The sequence below is a fragment of the Symsagittifera roscoffensis genome, chromosome 9 (genome assembly GCF_963678635.1).
Source record: "Symsagittifera roscoffensis chromosome 9, txSymRosc1.1, whole genome shotgun sequence".
NCBI classification, from domain to species: Eukaryota; Metazoa; Xenacoelomorpha; order Acoela; family Convolutidae; genus Symsagittifera; species Symsagittifera roscoffensis.
The window spans coordinates 5,935,347-5,956,380 of record NC_087070.1 but is presented as its reverse complement, the minus strand read 5'-3'; the positions used below and the strand labels follow the sequence as shown (position 1 = coordinate 5,956,380).

Here is a 21,034-nt window from a genome sequence, read left to right as displayed (position 1 = left end):
AAAACAGATTGACAAAATTCAAAAAATTATCGAAATTTTGACCGAAAAATTTTGGTTTTTTCCAACTTCTACTGAGTCTTTTCGCACGCGGTTTCTTTAGTTAGGGGGATCGAACTACGTAGCTACTCTCTATATAAAAGCTTTTTGCCTATCGGAAAAGCTCGGATATCCGAAAATTTGGGGGTCTACAGTTTGGTCGAAAATTGGTAATTTTCGACAAAAAATGGGTGTTTCTTGGGTCTAAATAGGAGATAAGTAATATATAATAAGGATAATAATCTATTAATAGTCGTTAATGAATAGTACTATACCCTCCTTTGCACCAAAATATCCGAATTAAGGCCCTTAACTCGGAAATTTGTAATCGATGGAGGGTACAATCGGACCGCGCCAATCGTGCCCCCCACCACTTAAGTTTTAATGAAATAGTACCCGAACGATACTAAAATTGCTTCAACGATACCCAACAGTCGTTGCGGATGTTGTCCTTGATGTCCCTGTTGAGTGTGGAACACGCTGATCAGCTTGCCACTCTACCCTCCGGCCACCGGCAAAATCACCATTAACGTGCTTAAACACTCAAATTACACTCGAGGGAGGGTATCCAACCCTTCACCAAAACACACAATCTTTCTATCAGAAACGATATAAATCAATCTGAAACAACAACAAATAGGAAGGTCAGATCACATCTCGTCCGGAAATAACATATAAACTGTCACTTTATGTTTTTTACTGTTTTTGGTCTTTTTTGGATTTTTTACTGTTTTTTGTACTTTTTTGTTTTTAAATAATTATGTTTTTGGCTTTTTCTTGGTTATACACTGTTTTTGTTTGGTTTTAAGCTTTCTCTTTAGTTGTTTTTGGTCCCGGGACCTCGGGACAAGCGGGTTCATGACTTCCCACATAACCCTCCGGCCCCCGGAATTTTCGGTGTTAACTAAGTTAAAAAGCTAAATTGCACTAGACGGAGGGTACGCACCTTCCCCCTAGTACAACAACGGTCATTAAGACCTCTAACTCGGGCATACGCCCGGAGCGGAGGGTTCGTCACTGAAACGCTTGCTGATCATGATGGTTTCATGCCTTTAACAGGCCCACCCAGGAGCGCCATAAAAACGTCTATGTAACATTCGCCCAAATATCACACAGCGACGGAGCGTAGAAAAAGTACCTATTAACGACTGGCAGGCGTCAGTTACCTTAATCCTACTCGTTTTTCACCGTCTCGATCTTGCCAGTTGATTTTCTGGTCTGTTTAGGGCAAAGTAAAAAGTTACCATTTTTAGGCCATCAGTCAAACGACTTTTGATCAGCTTTCGTTTACATGCGAACACAACCACATAGCTGAGTCTCGGATCCTCAGACTACGTGATTGTCATTAAAAACACGGCTCGAACAACCTATTTTATTATGTTTTTGTGTGACAGTTCTATATTAAATCCATTGGAGATGGATTGACCCTTTCCTTTTTCTATCTACTCATGTCCTGAAATATCAAATAATATCGGTGTTTAATTAAGATCTAGGACATTACAGCAGCTGTTAAAGTTAGTTTTCACAGTCCCTTCACATAGACAGTCTCTGGGGGACCAAGCCTCCGCTCCCGTGATTTTCTTGAGATAACACTCTTATCTCCTATATTTCGTGTCCCGGGAGGGTTCCGTGGTATTTCTCTTCCCCCCACTGAAGCCTCCGTCTCCACAAATATCTGTCGCTAAGGTCCTTATCGTGTGTTTTTGCCACGATAAGAGGCTCCGTGTTTTTCTGTCTCTGATACAATTGTTCTTCACAATCTCTATCGTGGTTCTGATTTTCGTCTTTTTTATTCAAAATGGCCGTCTTTTTTCTATTTCTCAGAAATGTTCTTCTTCCAATCGAAATTTTAAAAATAAAAATTCTAGAACATTCTGACCCTCCGTCGCAACACTTTTTTGTTCATAAGGCCTTTAGTCACTTTTTTTTCTGTCGCGGGAAGGTTATGCTGTGTCATCTGGCAGAATGGCACATCCCTCAAGGTCAAACTTCCAGATATGACCGACTGGCACACTACTACTACTTATTATTTTACTATTAATTTTGTTCAGTAGATAAAAATCATCATCTCCATCGAAGTTGGATCAACCCTTTCCCCCAACTCCTAGCTTCTCATCCTCGTAAAATGAATTCAGATGTTAATTAAATTCAATTAAGGACATAATAAGGAAGCTAAAAGTTTGTATAAAATAATATGAGTTCCAGTCCCGAGACCCCTCCGGATTCTTGAATCCGGGGAAATAAGACCCTTATTTTCCTTCCGGATGGCTGTCTTCTACCCTTCACCGTTATTAGCAACGGTCTTGCAACTATTGTAGCGGCACGATAGTTGCAACTCGGAGCGGTCTCTGCTACTTCTGCTTTTCTCCGATTCTGATTCTCAATTTTCTAGTTGTTGTCGTCGTCGTCGCAACTATCGTTGTTGTGTTTTTTTTTCAGGTTTTTTTCCAAAATGGCGGTTTTTGACGATTCTCAGAATTATTACGCCGTCACTTCGAATTTTTAAAATTTAGGAATTTCCAAATCCTTCAGCCTTCACGATTTGTCTAACCGTCTGAATAACGCTCTTAATCTTTCAAAACCGCCAATTCGGAAGGTTCGCTGCTAAAAACTCGAAACTGCATTTTCGTCCATTCTGGTCGAATGTCACATCGTCGCAACTATTGTTGTTCTATTTTTCTTCTGGTTTTCTTCCAAAATGGCGGTTTTTGCCGTTTCTCAGAAGTGCGGCTTCTCAGTTCGAATTTTTTAAAATTTCGAAATACCAGAATATCTTGACCTTCACCGTTTGAGTAATCGTCCCAATAACGTCACTAATCTTTCAAAACTGTCAATTCGCAAGGTTAGCTGCTAACTATTTGAAAACGCCAATCTGCATTTTCGTTCATTCTGGTCGAATGTCACAGGTAACGATTGTACAGCTACAATTGTTAACAATTCGGACAGCTTCTATCGTAATTTCAGTCGTAAATATCGCTGTGTCTTCACGAAAATCTGTCCGTATTGTTCTATTCGCGACAATCATCGTTCTGATTTTTATCTCATTTTTAGTTAAAGCGAAATTTCAAGATCGTGACGTGTTTTTATTTCAGAACGAATTTTTGAAATTTATTTTGTCACTTTGAATTGACCTTTCCTAATTCGTTAATTGTACGATTAGTACAGTTAATCTACCAAAACTGCGAATCTTCCCAGTATACGGTTAAGAGTTTAAAAACAGTAGTGTCCACAGTCTACAGTAAAATTTAAATTTCGGTCGGCATGAAGTCCCTTCTGCTAGAAGTCCCGTCGGCGTGTTGTTGTCCAATCTAAAATTCACCTAGGTTTGTAACATTCGCCCGGAAGATACATATCGACGGATAACAAAACTAAGTCTTAAGACGACTGGCTAGCGTCTAAACAGAGCTTTGCATGTTTTTCACCGTCTCTACCAAGCCAGTACTTTTCGGTGGTCTTTCTTACATCAGGTCGACAAAAACGTTACTGTTCTCCGGCTTCGACCAGAACGCTCAAATTAACTGAATTACATGCAAAAATAGTGAGCTCATGGCTGGGTCTCAGTATCCCCAGACCACGAGGTCACTCCTAAAAACAGGGCTACTACTTATTATATTACTATTGTTTTTGTTCAGTAGATAAAAATCATCATCTCCATCGAAGATGGATCAACCCTTTCCCCCAACTCCTAGCACCTCATCCTTGTCAAAACTAATCAAAATATCAGTTAAATTCAAGTCAGGACATGACAGGATGCTAAAAGTTTATGTGAGTTAACAAAAGTTTCCGTCCCGAGACCCTTCCGGATTCTTGAATCCGCCGAATCAAGCTCCTTACTCTTGATTTCTTGCTAATCCGGAAGGCTGGTTCTCACCCTTCACCGTTGTTGGCAACGGTCTTGCAACTATTGTAGCAGCACAATAGTTGCAACTCGGAGCGTTCTCTGCTATTCTGTAGTTCGTTGTCGTTTTCCAATCTCGATTTTCGTACTGTTCGCAATCGCAGATAAAAGTTGTTCTGCTTTTTACTCGCTTTTTTGTAAAAATGGCCGTTTCAGCATTTCTCAGAAATGTGACGTCATCATTCGAATTTTTGAAAATTTAAAATACTAGAATATTCTAGCCCTCACCGTTTGGCTAAACGTTCCAATAACGTCGCTAATCCTTCGAAATCATAAACTCGGAAGGCTTACTGCTCAAAATTCGAATCCTGCATAAATTGTATTTTGGCCATTCTGGTCGAATGTCACAGTTAGGTCGATATCGATCGGTTCCGTCTCCCGCGTCGGCTCCGGTTCCTGGTGATTGGAACCGACCGGGTCCGGTTCTCTGCTCCTGCACAGGCATTTGTTCCGGTTTAAGAAGTCGGGTACTCGAAATCCCTGTTCTTAACCTCATATGTGACGTGAGCGAACGACCTACACAAATTGCAAGGCATCTCTTCTGTGCTTTACTTGTGGCTTGTGTGTAACATTCGCCCGGAAGATACATATCGACGGAAAACAAAACTAAGTCCTAAGACGACTGGCGTACGCCTAAACAGAGCTTTGCATGCTTTTCACCGTCTCTACCAAGCCAGTACTTTTCGGTGGTCTTTTCTAACATCGGGTCGACAAAAACGTTACTGCTTTCGGCTTCGGTCAAAACACTCAAATTAACTAGATTACATGCAGAAATAGTGAGCTCATGGCTGGGTCTCAGTATCCCCAGACCACGAGGTCACTCCTAAAATCAGGGCTACTACTATTTATATTATTATTGTTTTTGTTCAGTAGATAAAAATCATCATCTTCATCGAAGATGGATCAACCCTTTCCCCCAACTCCTAGCTTCTCATCCTTATCAAAATGAATCCAGATATTAATTAAATTCAAGTCAGGACATGACAGGAAGCTAAAAGTTTATGCAACAGGATAAAAGTTTCAGTTCCTTTACCCTTCCGGATTGATGAATCCGCTGGATCAAGCTCGCTAATCCTGATTTTCTCTTAATCCGGAAGGCCGTCTCTCACCCTTCACCGTTGTTCGCAACGGCCTTGCAACTATTGTAGCAGCACAATAGTTGCAACTCGGAGTGTTCTTCTGTTACTCTGTAACTCGTTGTCGTTTTCCGATCTCAATTTCGTTGTTGTTGCTAGCGCAGCTAATGTTGTTCTTTTTTTCTTTCTCGTTTTCGTCAAAATGGCCGTTTCTGACGTTTCTCAGAAATATGACGTCATAATTCGAATTTTTGAAATTTTAAAATACCAGAATATTCTGGCCCTCACCGTTTGGCCAATCGTTCCAATAACGTTCTTAACTCTTAATAATCATCAATCCGGAAGGCTTACTGCTAAAAATTTGAAGTCTGCATAAATTGCATTTTTCACATTCTGGTCGAATGTCACAGTGCTTTGTGCCTATTAAGTCCGTGGTAGGCGTTGGAGACTTAATCTCTAGGTCTCAGATTCGAATCTTGGAGGTAGCCCATTTTTTTTACTACTTCGAGGCTCATTTCTTATATTTATTATTACACTTTATTGAGCTGCTTTTTGTCGCGTTCTTGCAAGTTTTTGCGAAGCGAAGCTTGGACTCTGTAACAACAGATTTTTTTTGAAACCTCGTTGATGCAAGTTACCCGCTAGTACACCATAGTTCATGCTCATGACATTGTTAAGGTAGAAATGGCTACTGAGTGGTCTTTACAAGAGGAAATCATTTTTCGAGGTGAACCATATCTAGTATCGTTCAATGCTGATGATGACGAAAAATTCTCAGTCGAAGTTCAGTCAAGTGTTTCGGCTGACCAATGGAGAGCATCTTTTGAGAAAGATTATATCGAAGAGCTCACTCATAAAACTGGCAACTTCAAGCAATTTGATATATTTGCAAATATGCTAGAAAACGCAATCACTGAAAGCAGTGATGCTGTTTCACTTGAGCTTTTAACGTATTCGGATTTGGAAAATTTAAGGAGTCAAAAGAATGGAAACATCACGAGCACACGACAACCAGTGTCTGCTCATGCTAAAAAGGGTGAACTTACCTCAAAAAGATATCTAATTTTGATTTATTCAGTTGAGTTCGACAGAATACACTATCCACTACCATTGCCATACATGGGTAAACCGGACCCTGTTGAACTACAAAACGAAGTGCGCGCATTGAAACAACAATTGAGTATAAATTTGTCTCAAATGTCATCAGTTAAAATTGACGATAATCAAAAAATGCTCACTAGAAGATTGAAAGACGAAATAACCAGGCTGCAAAACGAAAAAGAAGAAATTATTCACGAGTTTGAGCTGTTCAAAAAAGAAGTCAAAGACTCCACTAAGACGAGCCTAGTTGCCAAAGAGATGAAAGTTCTAAAAGGTGTAATTAAAAATCTGGAAGCTGAACTGCTAAGAGAGAAATCTAAGCACCAGAAAGCTATAAATAAATTAAACCATGAGTACAACCAGCTTCTAGATGAGATCGAGGAAAGTAAATCAAATGAAAGATCACTTCGATCCAGGGTCAAAAACCTGACGGCTGAGCTCAACATGGTTAAAGGTCGCTCTAATGGTTACAACAGTAATCTAACGTCACAACGAGTTAGTTCGCCAAAAATGTCGCCAAGGTTGCCTAAGAATTCGCCTGGAGTCAGCAGCCAGAACTCATCACAAGCCAAATACTTAAACGGAACGTCAGCACTCCAAAAATCAACTCGATCAAACAAGGTCGAAACTGATTTTAGAGGAAGACAAAGGAAACGAACCAACTCTTTCGAGGACTTGCGAGTTGGAGCTCGTGGTAATAATAGAAGTCTAAGCAGAGAGTTACCCGTAAATGGTGCAAGTATGAGCCATAGGTCACGTTCAAGGTCGCCAAGTGGAAGCACTTCTTCACGAACGAGATTCGATCCTACGAGTTATATCAAAGAAAAAGCAATGAAGCACCAGGAAAATAAATTAAGACGAAGTGCGGAGCAGCTTCCTCAAAACAGACGTAGAAGAATATCTGCGAACGCTTCCGTGTCATCGCAAAGAGGGAGGTCATCTTCTTATGATCGGAGCAGTAGAGTCATTGCGCCTCTAAAGACATCTCAGAGGGGAGCTGGCTTTACATCAGGCGAGGAATCAGACGCGTCATCACTAGCTAGTCGAAGATCACGAAACTCCACGTCAGGCAGAATTCTCACTAAGAAGAATGGTCTGAACTCATCTAAGGGAAGCATCAGAAGTAATAACGGCTCACTGCGAAAAGATAGCGTCCCAAAGCCAAGAGCTTCAGATCATATTTCGCCTCGTGATTTGACTGCTGCAGTTAATCGGTCTTTGCAAGCCACAGAACGCAGCCAAACTTCAAATTTGGATGTTCTTAATCAGTCGGCAGATTTGGAAGATATCGATGCACGATTAAATGCACTTCAGGAATTCATGAAGCTAAATCTCTAATTCTAATTTTGGCTGCCTTTTCTTGAATATATGAGAACTGCTTATCAGAACTTCTTGCCTTATCGCAATTGTAAATATGTGAATAGTTTCTAGTTTGCCACCTTGTTTTAATTTGACTACAATTTTTCTGTTTTTTTTTTATTGTGAGAAGCAAGGCACCTCAAGTAACAGAAAACTGCTAGTTCAAATCGTTTTTTTTTCGTAACCGAGGAAAGGGTTCTTTCCATTGCACTAGCTCAGCTTCCGTTGTTTTCGAGGCCTATTTTTTCAAACAGAAGTCGTACGTTTTGTTGCACGACATTACATTGCAAGGTTTATAGTTTATTCGGACAACATGAGCTAAAGTGCTGATTTAAATTATCCGGACGAAGAAATGATTAAAACTTGAAATTTAAAAACGCGTTTTTCTCCAATTGGATTGACTTAAGAACAAAGATGCTGAGGATAAAACTTGCTTAGAATTTAAGCAGAATTAATGTGATGCAATTTATTTTGCGAAATTTGGGCCCAAAAACGACCATGGTCGAGTGTTTTGTCAATCATAAATTACTCGAAAAGTATTAATTGAATTTTTGACAAAAATATAACAACGTGAGCCTCTTATGTAGCCCAACAAAATTTAAGCAGGATAGAACCGTGTCAATTTTGTAAAAATAAAATTAATTTTCATTTGATAGCCAAAAATGTCACTTTACTTTATAAAGTAATTGTTTATTAAAAAACAAAATTCAAATGTTTTGCACCATTTTTTGAAGATTATACCCTCTGAAATTTTGTATACCTTCTGATATATATGAGGCTTACTTTGATATATTTTTGACAACAATAAAACCAATAGTTTCGGTGTGATTTCCTTTTGACTATAAGAATCAAAAATGTTCGTTTTTGGTTTCAATTTTGGGCCCAAATTCTGCAAAACAAAATGATTCATAGTAATTCTGCTATAACGCTAGGCAAGTTTGTCGTCAGTTTTTTTCGTCTAAAATCAAACCACTCTGAGAAAAACTTGTTTTAAATTTCAAGTTATAATAATTTTGTCTGGACAATTTAAATTTGCATTGTATATTTTTTCATTTAAAGCGCAGGCATTGCTGCTGGGGACAACAACCTTCTATGCTCCGAATTTTCGTCCAGTTTGAATAATCATCATTAAGAGCTTTTATACGTAGTGCTTTTATAGGTCGTAATGATTTTTTTCAGGAAGTCTTAAAATTTGTTCCCGCTCAAATTTGAGTTTTCGCAGTTTGACTTTTGAATTTTTTAAGTTCAGTTTATTTCCTTTGTGATGAGAAGGCCAAACTCCTCCTTCGAACAGCAAAGTGTAATCGTCATGAAAAACGTGATCGACTTCTAAACTCATGGAGCTTTAATGGCCATGTATATATTTTTCTAAATTTGATAGTTTCAAGCTTTTTTATGCTCGGGGTAGTTTTTTTTTATTCCGAACCGTTTTCAAAAGAATATTCGCCCTCTCGGAGGATCGATCCCTAGATACTCCTGTGACACGCCAGGTGCACGCACCTTTCTATTAACTTGGCACGAAACTAGCCGAACTGCTCATTTTGTTCTTTGATGAAAATTATTTGCTCGTGGCGAATTATGCTGCACTACTAAATCGTTCCAAATTGAATGGAGGTATGCTAATTTGTCTTCTTTTCCATACACGATGTTTTCAACACACTTAAGTGAGACCAGTTAAAAGGCAGCCGGAACATTCAAGGTTTTGCCCTGATACAAGTAGTCTTGTTTGTACTGTACGTTAGTCATGGTTTGCTTAAATTCAAAATTGAAAATTTTATTTTGCTTACAACCTGTTTATGGTGGTTTGAATGCTGCAAAACTGGTATCACTATTCGCATAAATTTTCATATTTCGAACGCGTAGGCAGAAAGTTAATCCGGTTCAGAAATCTTTTCAAATGGAATTGGTGCAATGTAAGTGATTCAAATATGGCGTTAATTGACTCACAAAATATCCTTTTCGTTTTGAAATAGAATGAAGGAGAATATTTGAAAGCTAATTCGAAAATTTTCTTGTTTTTTCGTTTATAGAATTTTCATTATGTTGAAAGGTACATTAGATATGAAGACAAGCAGTTAGAACGTCCACTCGTCACGCTACAAAAAATAAAGCTAAATTTTCTTTCGGTTAAATTCTTCCCAATTTTTGACATCATCATATTTGCATAAATTGAAAGCTTTTTGAGAGGAAAGTGCTTGCATTTTTAGTCTTGTTTTTTAGAATATAAATCCTTACTGAAGCATATTCATAAGAAAAACATGTTAAGGTTCGAGGTATAGAGCTTCGTTTTGCTTCTGTGTAAAAGTGGGCTACCAATTCCTAATAATATAAAGACAGCCTGTTGCTGTGCAGCGAGCGCAGAATGTTTTGATCTCTTTGATTTTAGGAAAGCATTTCAAAAGTGTGGGAAAAGCTCGGAATATTGAAAAAAAAATCTTTTTTTTTTTCGTATTTGGTTGATATTTGTAGTAGCAGGCGAAAATTAGGTTTAAAAAACTTGAACAGCGAACACTGAATTAGTAAAAAAAACTGAAGAATGAGAGATAATTTCAATAAAATAACGTTGAAATTGCAGAAGAAATAATTTGATTATGATCAAAATTAAGTTGCAGTGTCACCAAATTTCGTGAAATTTGTCTGAAAATCGGAAAAATCTAGACCAATTGTTTTGACAGAAAATAAGTTTTTAAATTTAATTGTGGACCTAGATTACGAGTGAAAAGGGCTTTGGTATCATAGCCCAATTGAACCTTAGAGGTTTTCTTGAGGTAGTCAAAATCGAGAAAAAACACCCTAAACCATAGTTCTTGCTTTTTATTCATTCATTCATTCAATCATTGATGGTTTTTTTTGACACCTTTTCTTCACTCAAAGGTGTCCTGGTCTCAGAAGAATTGATGTCGAAACAAGTGGGTCTTCGGTTTTTTCCTAAATGTCAAATTATCCGATTCTAATTAAAGCTCCCGGGTCAGGCTGTTCCATAATTTTGGTCCCGCGAATGTAAAACATCTTTTTCCATATTTTGAACGTACCATAGGTAGACGTATACTAGCATTCCGTCGCTTATTTGCAAAAGTTTGCCGTATCGTAGTCGCAATTCCATCAAAGTAATCTGCCACTTTTTCATTATGAAGTATTTTGTTGAGAAGAACCAGAGACTTGAGTTTTATACGCTGACAAACTGGAAGCCAGTGAAGTTCATATAGCAGGATAGTCGTTGAGCTCTGACGATGTGCCTGAAACAAATATCTCGTGCCAGCATTTTGGATCCTTTGTAGTGTCTGAATCAATTTTTAGGTAAACCCAAAAACAGCGAATTACTGTAATCCAGGCGTGATAAAAGCAGAATTTTAACAAGAATGACACGAATATTTAAGTCCAGGTAGTGGCTAACACTGTATAGTTTGCGCAAGACGAAGTAACATGTCTCTGTTAACTAGTTAATATGCGTAGCAGCATTCCAGCTCATATCAATTATTACCCCTAAAGTTTTTAATTCGTTTAAAATACTCACTTCATATCAACCAACAAAGAAGTTCCCAACTCCATTCTCAAGCTAGGTTTTGCCAGAGAAATAGTTTCAGTTTTATCAGGGCTCACCACCAAGCCAAGTCTTTTGTAACATTCCAGCACATTACTGCTTTGACCATGGCATAATCATTTTCTTTGAAATTTGCAGCAACATAGAATAAGGTATCTTCCGCGTACGATTGATAGGAATCATCGAGATTTAAAAAGAAACCTCGAAGAGGTAAAACATGAATGCAAAGTAAGAGAGGTCATAAGATCGACCCTTGAGGAACATCATGCTCGACAAAAAATCCATCAGAAAAAAATGATTCAATGAAAACCTTCTGTCGCCGACTACTGAGATAAGATATAAACCAATTCACTATTTTATCAGAAAGTCCAATATATTTCTTCATGACTCTGAGCAAATAATCATGCCGAAGTGTATCAAAGGCGCTTGATAAGTCTAGGCCGATCAAATTCAGGTAATGATTCGAGTCCAAAAATTTACAAATATCATTTGACGTTTTTAATTATTTTTCTGTTGAAGCACCTGTTCTTTATACAGGCTGACCATTATCCATGAGATCGAAATTCATAAAATGTTCTTCTTGTTACGCGTGTATAAATTTTTCCAAATAACTTAGAAAGAAATACAAGGTTACATACTGGTCAGAATGCAAGAAATTCAGGATCTAAATTTTCCTTTTTAAGTGTCGGAATTATAACTGCTTTTTTAGATCATCAGGAAAAACTCCTGTTCCAATACACGTATTAAAATAGTAACAAATTGAGGTCCTCGAAAACTCTTTTTTTTTAAAGATTACAGTCCTATTTAAATCATGAGGAGCTGTCGCATGTGACATTGATAAAACAGTCTGATGTAAATCTTCAAGTTTGATTGGACTGAAACTTTCCATTAAAATTTGAGTTGAATTCGTAAATGATTCATCAAAATTTTTTATACTTAGTGTTTCAGTACATAGTATTGATATTTCGTTAGTAAAATAAACATTAAAATCATTGGCCAGAGTACCTTGCAATTATGAAAAAGTAGTACAGCTGCAGTTTTGTTTCCTATTAGTTTGTCAAGAGGTTTATATTTCTTGGAGTTTGAGTAACGTTGATTTTTTTCCGAAAGTGTTCTCTCTTCTTATCCACAAAGCAGTTTCTCATTTTCCGATCATACTGTTTGTATTCAACAAAACTGATTTTATGTTTTCGATACATTCTTTCCAATTTATGACGTTTCCGTTTCATTTCCATCAGCTCCGTATAAAAAATCACATTTGCGAATAAGTTTACTGCGCTTTTCAAGAGGCGAATGAAGTCCGTTATTGATTCGACAGTTTGGTTAAAAACAGTAAACAAGTTTGAAATTTTCTCAGGAACACTAAGACCAATATTTAAGTCCAAAAACGAATCACGCATTAAACCAAACTCAGTTAATAATAACATTTTTCCAACTGCGATATGTAAGTAATTTTTGCTTGGTTTGAAGGAAAGTACTCTTTGCCGTATATTTTACGAAGTGATGATCAGATTTATCAAAAGCAGAAACTAAAACCTCCTGAGGTTTGTTATTTTCAAATGAAAAAGTTAAATCAAGTATGTTGCCCTTGGTGTGCGTTGGTTCTTGAACAGACTGGTGAAGTGGTTTTCGTGAAGTGGTCGAACCAATGAAGAGAAAGTATTCATTTTCACATACAACGTTTTTTGAATATTGGATTTTCGGGTAAATTATTGAAGATAATCTGCAGATGTGCGCAGAATACCTGTGTCATTTGTTTTTGACAAAAGCTAGAAACACGAGTACACTTTTAAATATCCATGATTCAAAAGGGTCTTAAAACACAGAAAAAAATGGCCTCGTTTTAAAACGTACCAACCTTGATGCCATCACACTGATGTCTGGCCGCCAGTTAGAAGGTTGGTTTTTATTATTCTCTTGGAGATTGAAATCGTCTAGAAGTTATACTTCTGTCAAAATTATAGCAGATGTTTCTTGCTTCTGAATATGCAAGGCAAGCCAGCGACTTGGTTTTATTTACCTGCTTGTGTTTTTCATTTTATCTGCTTATTTTTACAAGTAAGTTCAATAATAAGTGTCACTGCAGTCTCACATTAAATGCTTTTTTGTTCCATTCCTTCAATTATTTTGAGACACGGGACCTTGAAAAAAAAACACGTTGAATTGTTAAATTCAACCCATAAAGAAGCATTAATTTTCTCATATAGAAATGCCAGTTTTCGAGCTTTCTCGTCGCCAAGTTGGGCTCTGAGTTCCCCATTAGTGAATGCATCACGTCGAAGAGTTCTGAAAATAAACCAAAAATCCCGAACTGACACAATTCAGCGCAATGAAAATTCATATCACCCCCCCCCCCCCCACACACACACACACACACAGCGGAAATGATAATCAATCTGAAAAACAGTTATTTGCGGAGTGTTTTTTTAAAGAAACGCCCATTTCTTTAAAAAATAGCTGACATCACTGTTAGAAATTATAAGTAACATTGTAAGTTAAATTGAATGTTAAATAACAATATTGAATAACTTCCCAACCCTGCCTCCTTGGGTTCTGGATTTTTTATTCAATTTTTTTTTCGCATAATGGACTGTGACCTATGCTATTTCTTTTCACGCCACAGAAACTTCAGAGAAGAACTGAAACTAAGTTTTAAAACCAATTTGATTCGTGATTTGAGTTTGGAAAACGTTTTGGGAGAAAACCGTTCTGCATTTTTCTAATACAACGAATTTTATACTTCTATAGGGTGGATTTCTCGGGCCACAACTGATTGAATTTCTTAGGAATCAATCATATTCTGATTTTACAATTTGTTATCTTTTCAATAGTACTGAAGTTTATGAGGGTTGTGTAATAATGGTCCATCGTTTACAAATTCTTTCCGTAATTTAAGATAAAATCGTTGCTGTTTTGGTTACTTTTTAAACTTAATTTGATAAACCAAGCGGAGGTAGGGTTATTTTTGGACGTCATTTTCATTTAAAGTTGAACGCATCATTAGAAAGTTTTGTTGCAAAGTTGTTTTCAAGGTTTTTAAGCAATGTGAGTTATACCCGGCAAATTAAAGGTAATTCATTACTGCCTATTTTTTTTTACATAAGAATGTGTGGAAAGTCGAGTAGATTGGCCCTCAATGGCGGGGTGGTAAAGTGTTTGCCTAGGAACTTCAGGACCTGTGTTCGATCCTTCGGTAGCAGAAATTTTTGTTCTAGGCTAAGTCCCTTTTTGAAGGCTCATTAGAAGTCTATGCACGAAGAAAAATTTATGAAAGTTTGATCACTCGCGATTCAAAATAATTCGCTGAAAGGAAGGCTTATTATTCTCTCCACTAAAGAATTACAAATGGCTCGAAATTCCGAATAAGATCAGTATCGAAATTGGAGCTGAATTTTTATATTTCTTGATTGAAACAAATACGTTTTGACCCTTTTTTTTCTATTGGGTTCATTTCATTGCTGTCGGGTTCATTTATTGCAATTGGGTTCATTTAATTGCAATCGGGAACTATACTTTTTTTTCCGTAAACATGTTTTCTTACAAGAAATTGAACTTGCTTTATTATTGAACCTTAACAAGATCGATACTAATTTCATCTTGGCCTAGAGGAAAGGCTGTTGACTTTGTACCCTGGGTTCGCGTCCCGCCAGGACTTTGTGTTTGATTATTACACTTGCGAGTTTTCTTCCAGCCTAAGTCCAACTATTGGTGGCACTTTTAGGCTTTATTATATGTGCTTTGGCATTTGTTTGGTAATAAGTCAACACAGTTGATGCTTTTTTAATTCATCAAGTTAACTGAAAAAAGCTATTTGTTTCAAACAACAGAACAATAAAAAAATCGGATTTCAAAAAATTTCCAACTCAGTATATCGCGTTATTTTCCAAATTATTTCATGCAAATTTTTGTCAATTTGTGTTTGGTGCCAATTTTGCTGCATCGCACTGTCAATTTGTTAGCATATGCGGCTGTTTTATTTCTGACTAGTATTATTACGCATGCGATTAACAAGCGTTATCAAATTGATATATAGACTTCTTGTATTTCTGCTAGCCTGCCTTGTCTTCGTATATTTACCTTCTTTTGATTTTTTTTGCTAAAATTTTTTTTCGGCCTAAATGATTCCGGCTTGTATTTTATCGGCTTACTAAACTAATTTTGGGTAGTTCGAGAGAACCACAATTTGCATGTTTTTGAATTTTCATCAAACGCTGTCGAATGTGTTTTTGAACGTGTTTTCCGCAAATCGAACTTTAATCCAGACAACATTAAGAAGTTTTTAGTTGCGGTTTCTTCGAAAAGTGTTCTGTGTTTTTCCTGTCTGCTAGCTTGCAATGCTATTTTTGTGGTATCGCATGTGATGCGAAGCTCCGCTTCACCTCTGTGTGAAATTGTCAAGGACACGTTGTGCAGTTGCTAGGACAGTTGACGCCAATTTTTCTGGTCGTAGGATCGACTCTAGCGTAGCAAACGTTTTTTTCAAGGCTTTTTAAAATCTTACTTCTTTTTTTAGAGCTGCTGTCTTACATATGAAAATGAAGTTTTTTTCCGGGAAAATTTGAATAGTCAGACACTCAATAATCCCCTAGTCTTTTTTTTACTTCACCCCACTGCCCACAGCCTTCGAGAAAGTTTCGGATTTTTCTCAAAGTCTACCCCCACCCCCAAATATGATATTTTGGTTTCAATGGATAGAACTGGTTGTGGAAGCTTCCCTGCGTAAGCGGCTACGCTCATTTTGTTAGCACAAAAAGTTTTGGCCCTCGGAAAAGTCGAGATGTCGACCGTGTTTTGAGACTTTTTGACTTTTCATGAGAACTACCCTCCCAAATCTGAGACTTAGGGTTCAATCCAAATAAAGGATGAGTGAAGCTTCATTGTAAACTCCTCGACTTCTCCCAATTTTTTTTTCAAAATATTGCCCTGGAAAAAGTCATTTTTTTTACCGTGTTTTGAAACTAATTGACTTTTCTGAAACTACCCGCGTAAATCTGAGCTTCTGGATTCAATCGAAATTACAGGTTGCGTGAATATTTGCTGCTTAAGCGGTCACGCCCAATTTTTTTAAACGAAAAATCATGATTCTCGGAAAAATTTTCTTGTATTGTTGACCGTTTTTTGTAAACATTCTGACTTTTCTCCGTAATTGTCCTGCCAAATCTGGTATCAAGCGTTCAATCGAGACAACAGGTTGTTCAAACGCTACCTTTTAATAGGCAGCGCACAATTTTTTTTAGAATAAGTTTATGGCCTTCAAAAAAGTCAAGTTTTGACATTTAAACCGTTTTTGGAAATTTTTTGACTCTTCTTGAAAACTACTCTATCAAATCTGAGATGAAGGGTTCAATTGAAAGAGCCGGTTGCAATAAGTTTTCCTGCGGATGCGGTGACTCCTCAATTTCTAAAATATCAAAAATTTTCATTTTCACTTATTTTTAGTAGAGAAAGAACTAATGTTTTGGGCAAAGTCCAATTTTTGAAATAACTCATTTCATCCAGCGTCATTATAAAAACTTAAAACATATCAAAGAATTACCCTATAGCTTTATCTAGGCGCCTGATTAATTTTTAGCGGGAAATACGAAAGTTTTGGTACGCCTAGTTTTGTTTATCATTTTTTTGAATTCTTTTTTTTCTTCTAATGTTTGTTGTATCCCAAGTGGTGTGAAGCTCCGATTCGCCTCTCAGCGAAAAAATTGTTGATTAGTTTTCGAACATCAAAGAGTTTTTAGGCGATGCTTTTAATGCTTCAAAAATAGTAGATATTGTTTATCGGTTATATTCATTGAATTGTTTTCAACTGTCTGTTTGCCATGTTCAAAGAACAAAACAAACTGACACAACGATAACGACCGGAGGAAGATTACAAAAAGTGATACTGCAAACCAAATTATAACTAGGAATCTATAGAGGGAAATATTCATTAGAAAACATTAAAGAACATCATTGCAGAGAATTCTATCTCGAACAAAATAGATTTCTCAGCAATCATGTTTTTTTTTTCAGAATAGTCTGACATTACGAAAAATGATTCTACAAATGAAAGTGTAAGTTTAAATTTAGAGGAAAGTATAAAATGGATCAAACAACAAGAACATGATTACAGAGCAGTCTATTTTGTTCGAAAGTTTGAACGTTTTTTTCCCTTAATTCATTGACTTTTTTCCAAGTTCAAGTTTTTATGTCGTTTGGAAAATATGTGGTGAACAATGTAAAGAGCAACTTTTCAGTTTTTCGTGGAAGTTCATTTTTAGGATTATTTCCTGGCTAATTTTGAAATTTGTGGCATGTCTTATAGGTATCTATTTTTCTCGTCGTTTGTCGTATCATTTTTTCTTTCCTGTTTTTTTTTTCAATTCTGTAATAATTCAAAGTAATTATTTTGAAGCAACATGAAAATATCTGAACATCCCGTCTTAAGTGAAAAAAAATAACGCTTGCGATAAAAAAGTTTTTTTTGCAAAGTTTTGTTTTTCAATTTAATTTCAGCTGCCTTTCTGTGTTTATTTATTAACTGATGAACGGTTTGATTTATTCATGAGACTAAACGCTTGAAAGAGTGCCTAAAATTTGTAAAAATTTAAAATACTAGCTGAGATTAGTGCTAGTGACATTAAACCTGTTAACAAAAGTTACGATTTTTATTCATTTCTATTCATACATTTTAAGCTTCTTTCCTTTTTGCGTAGACTTGCCACAGCACGGAGTTTTTCTTAAATTTAAGCATGAGCAAGTGTCTTGTAACAGGGAACTAGATTTTTATTTATAAATCTGTAAGAAATTGGACTTGCTTATTTGACCTCAAAAAACTTCCAGACGCCTTCCCACATAGTTAAAGGTAACGCGATTGCCGTTGCACCCGATGGTCTTGTTTTGAGTACTGTGTGTCGTTTGAAGAACAAAATGTTTTATAAATCAGGTAATTTGAGATGTAAAAATTCAAATTTCAAAAACATTTTTGCTCAGAAAATTTTGACAATTTCGTATGGCATTTTTGAACTGTTTTCGGTTCAGTGGGCATCTAACACTTATTTTCGACTTGGTGCCACTCGGTAAATACTAACAAATATACCTTTTCAACTTAGAGTTAGTTGTTTCCGTCTCAGTTTTTTCCATATTCTCTAGATTGTTATACTACGCCTGAAATGTATCGCAAGTGATGCGAAACTCCGTTTAGCCTATGTGTAATAACTTGATTTGGTTTTAACAGTTTTTTTAGCGTCCGAAAGCGTCGGAAATGATGTCGCAGTGCGAATAGGTATTGCATCACAATTGTTACAGCAGTTCTTAGCAATGTATATCTGTAAAATTTGATGAAGACAATTTTGAAATTTTCAGTGCTTGACCACTGATTCGATGTCTTTCTAATTTAAATTTTGCATCTCCAAATTTTTTCCTGCTTGCGATTAACAAGCGTTATCCAATGGGAACATAGGTTTTTTCCAGTTAAAGAATTTTTCCTAGAAAAAAGCTGAATCAGTTTCTCAAAATTGTATTGTTGTTGGTGTGGTTCATATGTTGAGCACACCTTGTATTCGAAACATGCTTTTTACTTGTATTAGTTGTTAATTTACCAACTCTCATTTGGTATAATTTCATTATATCGTTTTTACTATTTTCTATTTGTTATTCGGTTTGAAAAGTTCAGCTTATTTTACATCGGTGTAGTGGTCTGACATTGTTTTGGTTGACGAGCGCAAAAAGTTTCATGTGTGTGTGTGTCTGTCTGTTTTGAAGGGCTTTGAAAATTTGGTATTAACCGGCTTGTTACCGCCTCGGTAAGTTTTTTTTGAAGTTAATTCAAGTTTCAATCATTTGGTTTGGCATGTTTTTCTCACGAAGATTTTTTTTCGATACGAATAGAGAAAAGCTTTTGAAAATTTTTGTAAATCTCGTTTTTTTGGCCTTTTTTTCACTACATTTTTTTTTCTGTGCTATTTTTGTTTTGTATCGCAAGTGATGCGAAGCACAGTCTCGTCTCTGTGTTGCAAAATACTACAGCAGTTCTAATTTACACTGATGAGTCATAGATTACTTATCATTGATTCGCGCAATATCTTTAAGTCGTTCGCATATCTAATACTCCAACATCTTCTGCATATCAGCTGAGAAAACAAGGGTAAGTGAAGCAGCTAAAACTGGTGAAGATTCTGTAGCTCGAAAATGGCGATCCAAGTGATACAAAAAGTGATACTGCAAACCAAATTATAACTAGGAATCTATAGAGGGAAATATTCATTAGAAAACATTAAAGAACATCATTGCAGAGAATTCTAACTCGAACAAAATAGATTTCTCAGCAATCATGTTTTTTTTTCAGATTAGTCTGACATTACGAAAAATGATTCCACAAATGAAAGTGTAAGTTTAAATTTAGAGGAAAGTATAAAATGGATCAAACAACAAGAACATGATTACAGAGCAGTCTATTTTGTTCGAAAGTTTGAACGTTTTTTCCCTTAATTCATTGACTTTTTTCCAAGTTCATTTTTTCAAGTTTTTATGTCGTTTGGACAATTTTTTAATATTTTGGGTGTCAAATTGTAGTTTCAGTTTAATTTTAAAGCCTTTTGAGTAATAGAAATTGTGTAGTTTTTTTTGTTTCAATTACATGAGTTTTTAGTTTTATGGGTATCTACAGAAACATATGACTTGAAAATGCGGTAACTGTGGTAAAGAAATATGTGGTGAACAATGTAAAGAGCAACTTTTCAGTTTTTCGTGGAAGTTCATTTTTAGGATTATTTCCTGGCTAATTTTGAAATTTGTGGCATGTGTTATAGGTATCTATTTTTCTCGTCGTTTGTCGTATCTTTTTTTCGTTTTTTTTTTCAATCCTGTAATAATTGAAAGTAATTAGTTTGAAGCAACATGAAAATATCTCAACATCCCGTCTTAAGTGAAAAAAAATAACGCTTGCGATAAAAAAGTTTTTTTTTTGCAAAGTTTTGTTTTTCAATTTAATTTCAGCTGCCTTTCTGTGTTTATTTATTAACTGATGAACGGTTTGATTTGTTCATGAGACTAAACGCTTGAAAGAGTGCCTAAATTTTGTAAAAGTTTAAAATACTAGCTGAGATTAGTGCTAGTGACATTAAACCTGTTAACAAAAGTTACGATTTTTATACATTTCTATAGATACATTTTAAGCTTCTTTCCTTTTCGCGTAGACTTGCCACAGCACGGAGTTTTTCTTAAATTTAAGCATGAGCAAGTGTCTTGTAACAGGGAACTAGATTTTTATTTATAAATCTGTAAGAAATTGGACTTGATTTTTTGACCTCAAAAAACTTCCAGACGCCTTCCCACATAGTTAAAGGTAACGCGGTTGCCGTTGCACCCGATTGTCTTGTTTTGAGTACTGTGTGTCGTTTGAAGAACAAAATGGTTTATAAATCGGGTAATTTAAGCTGTAAAAATTCAATTTTCGAAAACATTATCGCTCAGAAAATTTTGACAATTTCGTATGGCATTTTTGAACTGTTTTCGGTTCAGTGGGCGTCTAACACTTATTTTCAACTTGGTGCCACTCGGTTAATACTAACAAATATACCTTTTCAGCTTAGAGTTAGTTGTTTCCGTCTCAGTTGTTTCCATAATCTCTAGATTGTTATACTACGCCTGAAATGTATCGCAAGTGATGCGTAACTCCGTTTAGCCTATGTGTAATAACTTGATTTGGTTTTAACAGTTTTTTTAGCGTCGGAAAGGATGTCGCAGTGCGAATAGGTATTGCATCAGAATTGTTACAGCAGTTCTTAGCAATGTATATCTGTAAAATTTGTTGAAGACAATTTTGAATTTTTCAGTGCTTGACCACTGATTCGATGTCTTTCTAGTTTAAATTTTGCATCTCCAAATTCTTTCCTGCTTGCGATTAACAAGCGTTATCCAATGGGAACATAAGGTTTTTTTTACAGTTAAAGAGTTTTTCCTAGAAAAAAGCTGAATCAGTTTCTCAAAATTGTTTTGTTGTTGGTGTGGTTCATATGTTGAGCACCCCTTGTATTCGAAACATGCTTT

The 21,034-nt window shown here is 36.1% G+C and overlaps 2 protein-coding genes across 3 annotated transcripts in view; one reads left to right on the top strand and one right to left on the bottom strand.

Moving 5' to 3' along the window:
* LOC134854484 (AP-2 complex subunit mu-like) overlaps positions 1 to 21,034 on the bottom strand; it is a 193,351-nt gene that overhangs the window by 147,740 nt on the left and 24,577 nt on the right. The gene's annotated exons all lie outside the window — the stretch shown is intronic.
* On the top strand, positions 5,691 to 7,580 carry LOC134854151 (centrosomal protein CCDC61-like). The gene has a single exon (XM_063870277.1). The coding sequence runs from the start codon at positions 5,695 to 5,697 to the stop codon at positions 7,447 to 7,449; it is 1,755 nt and encodes a 584-aa protein (XP_063726347.1). The 5' UTR covers positions 5,691 to 5,694; the 3' UTR covers positions 7,450 to 7,580.

Excerpts from the sequence above, each read along its gene's own strand:
- LOC134854151 (XM_063870277.1), top strand. The coding sequence starts at position 5,695 with ATGGCTACTGAGTGGTCTTTACAAGAGGAAATCATTTTTCGAGGTGAA.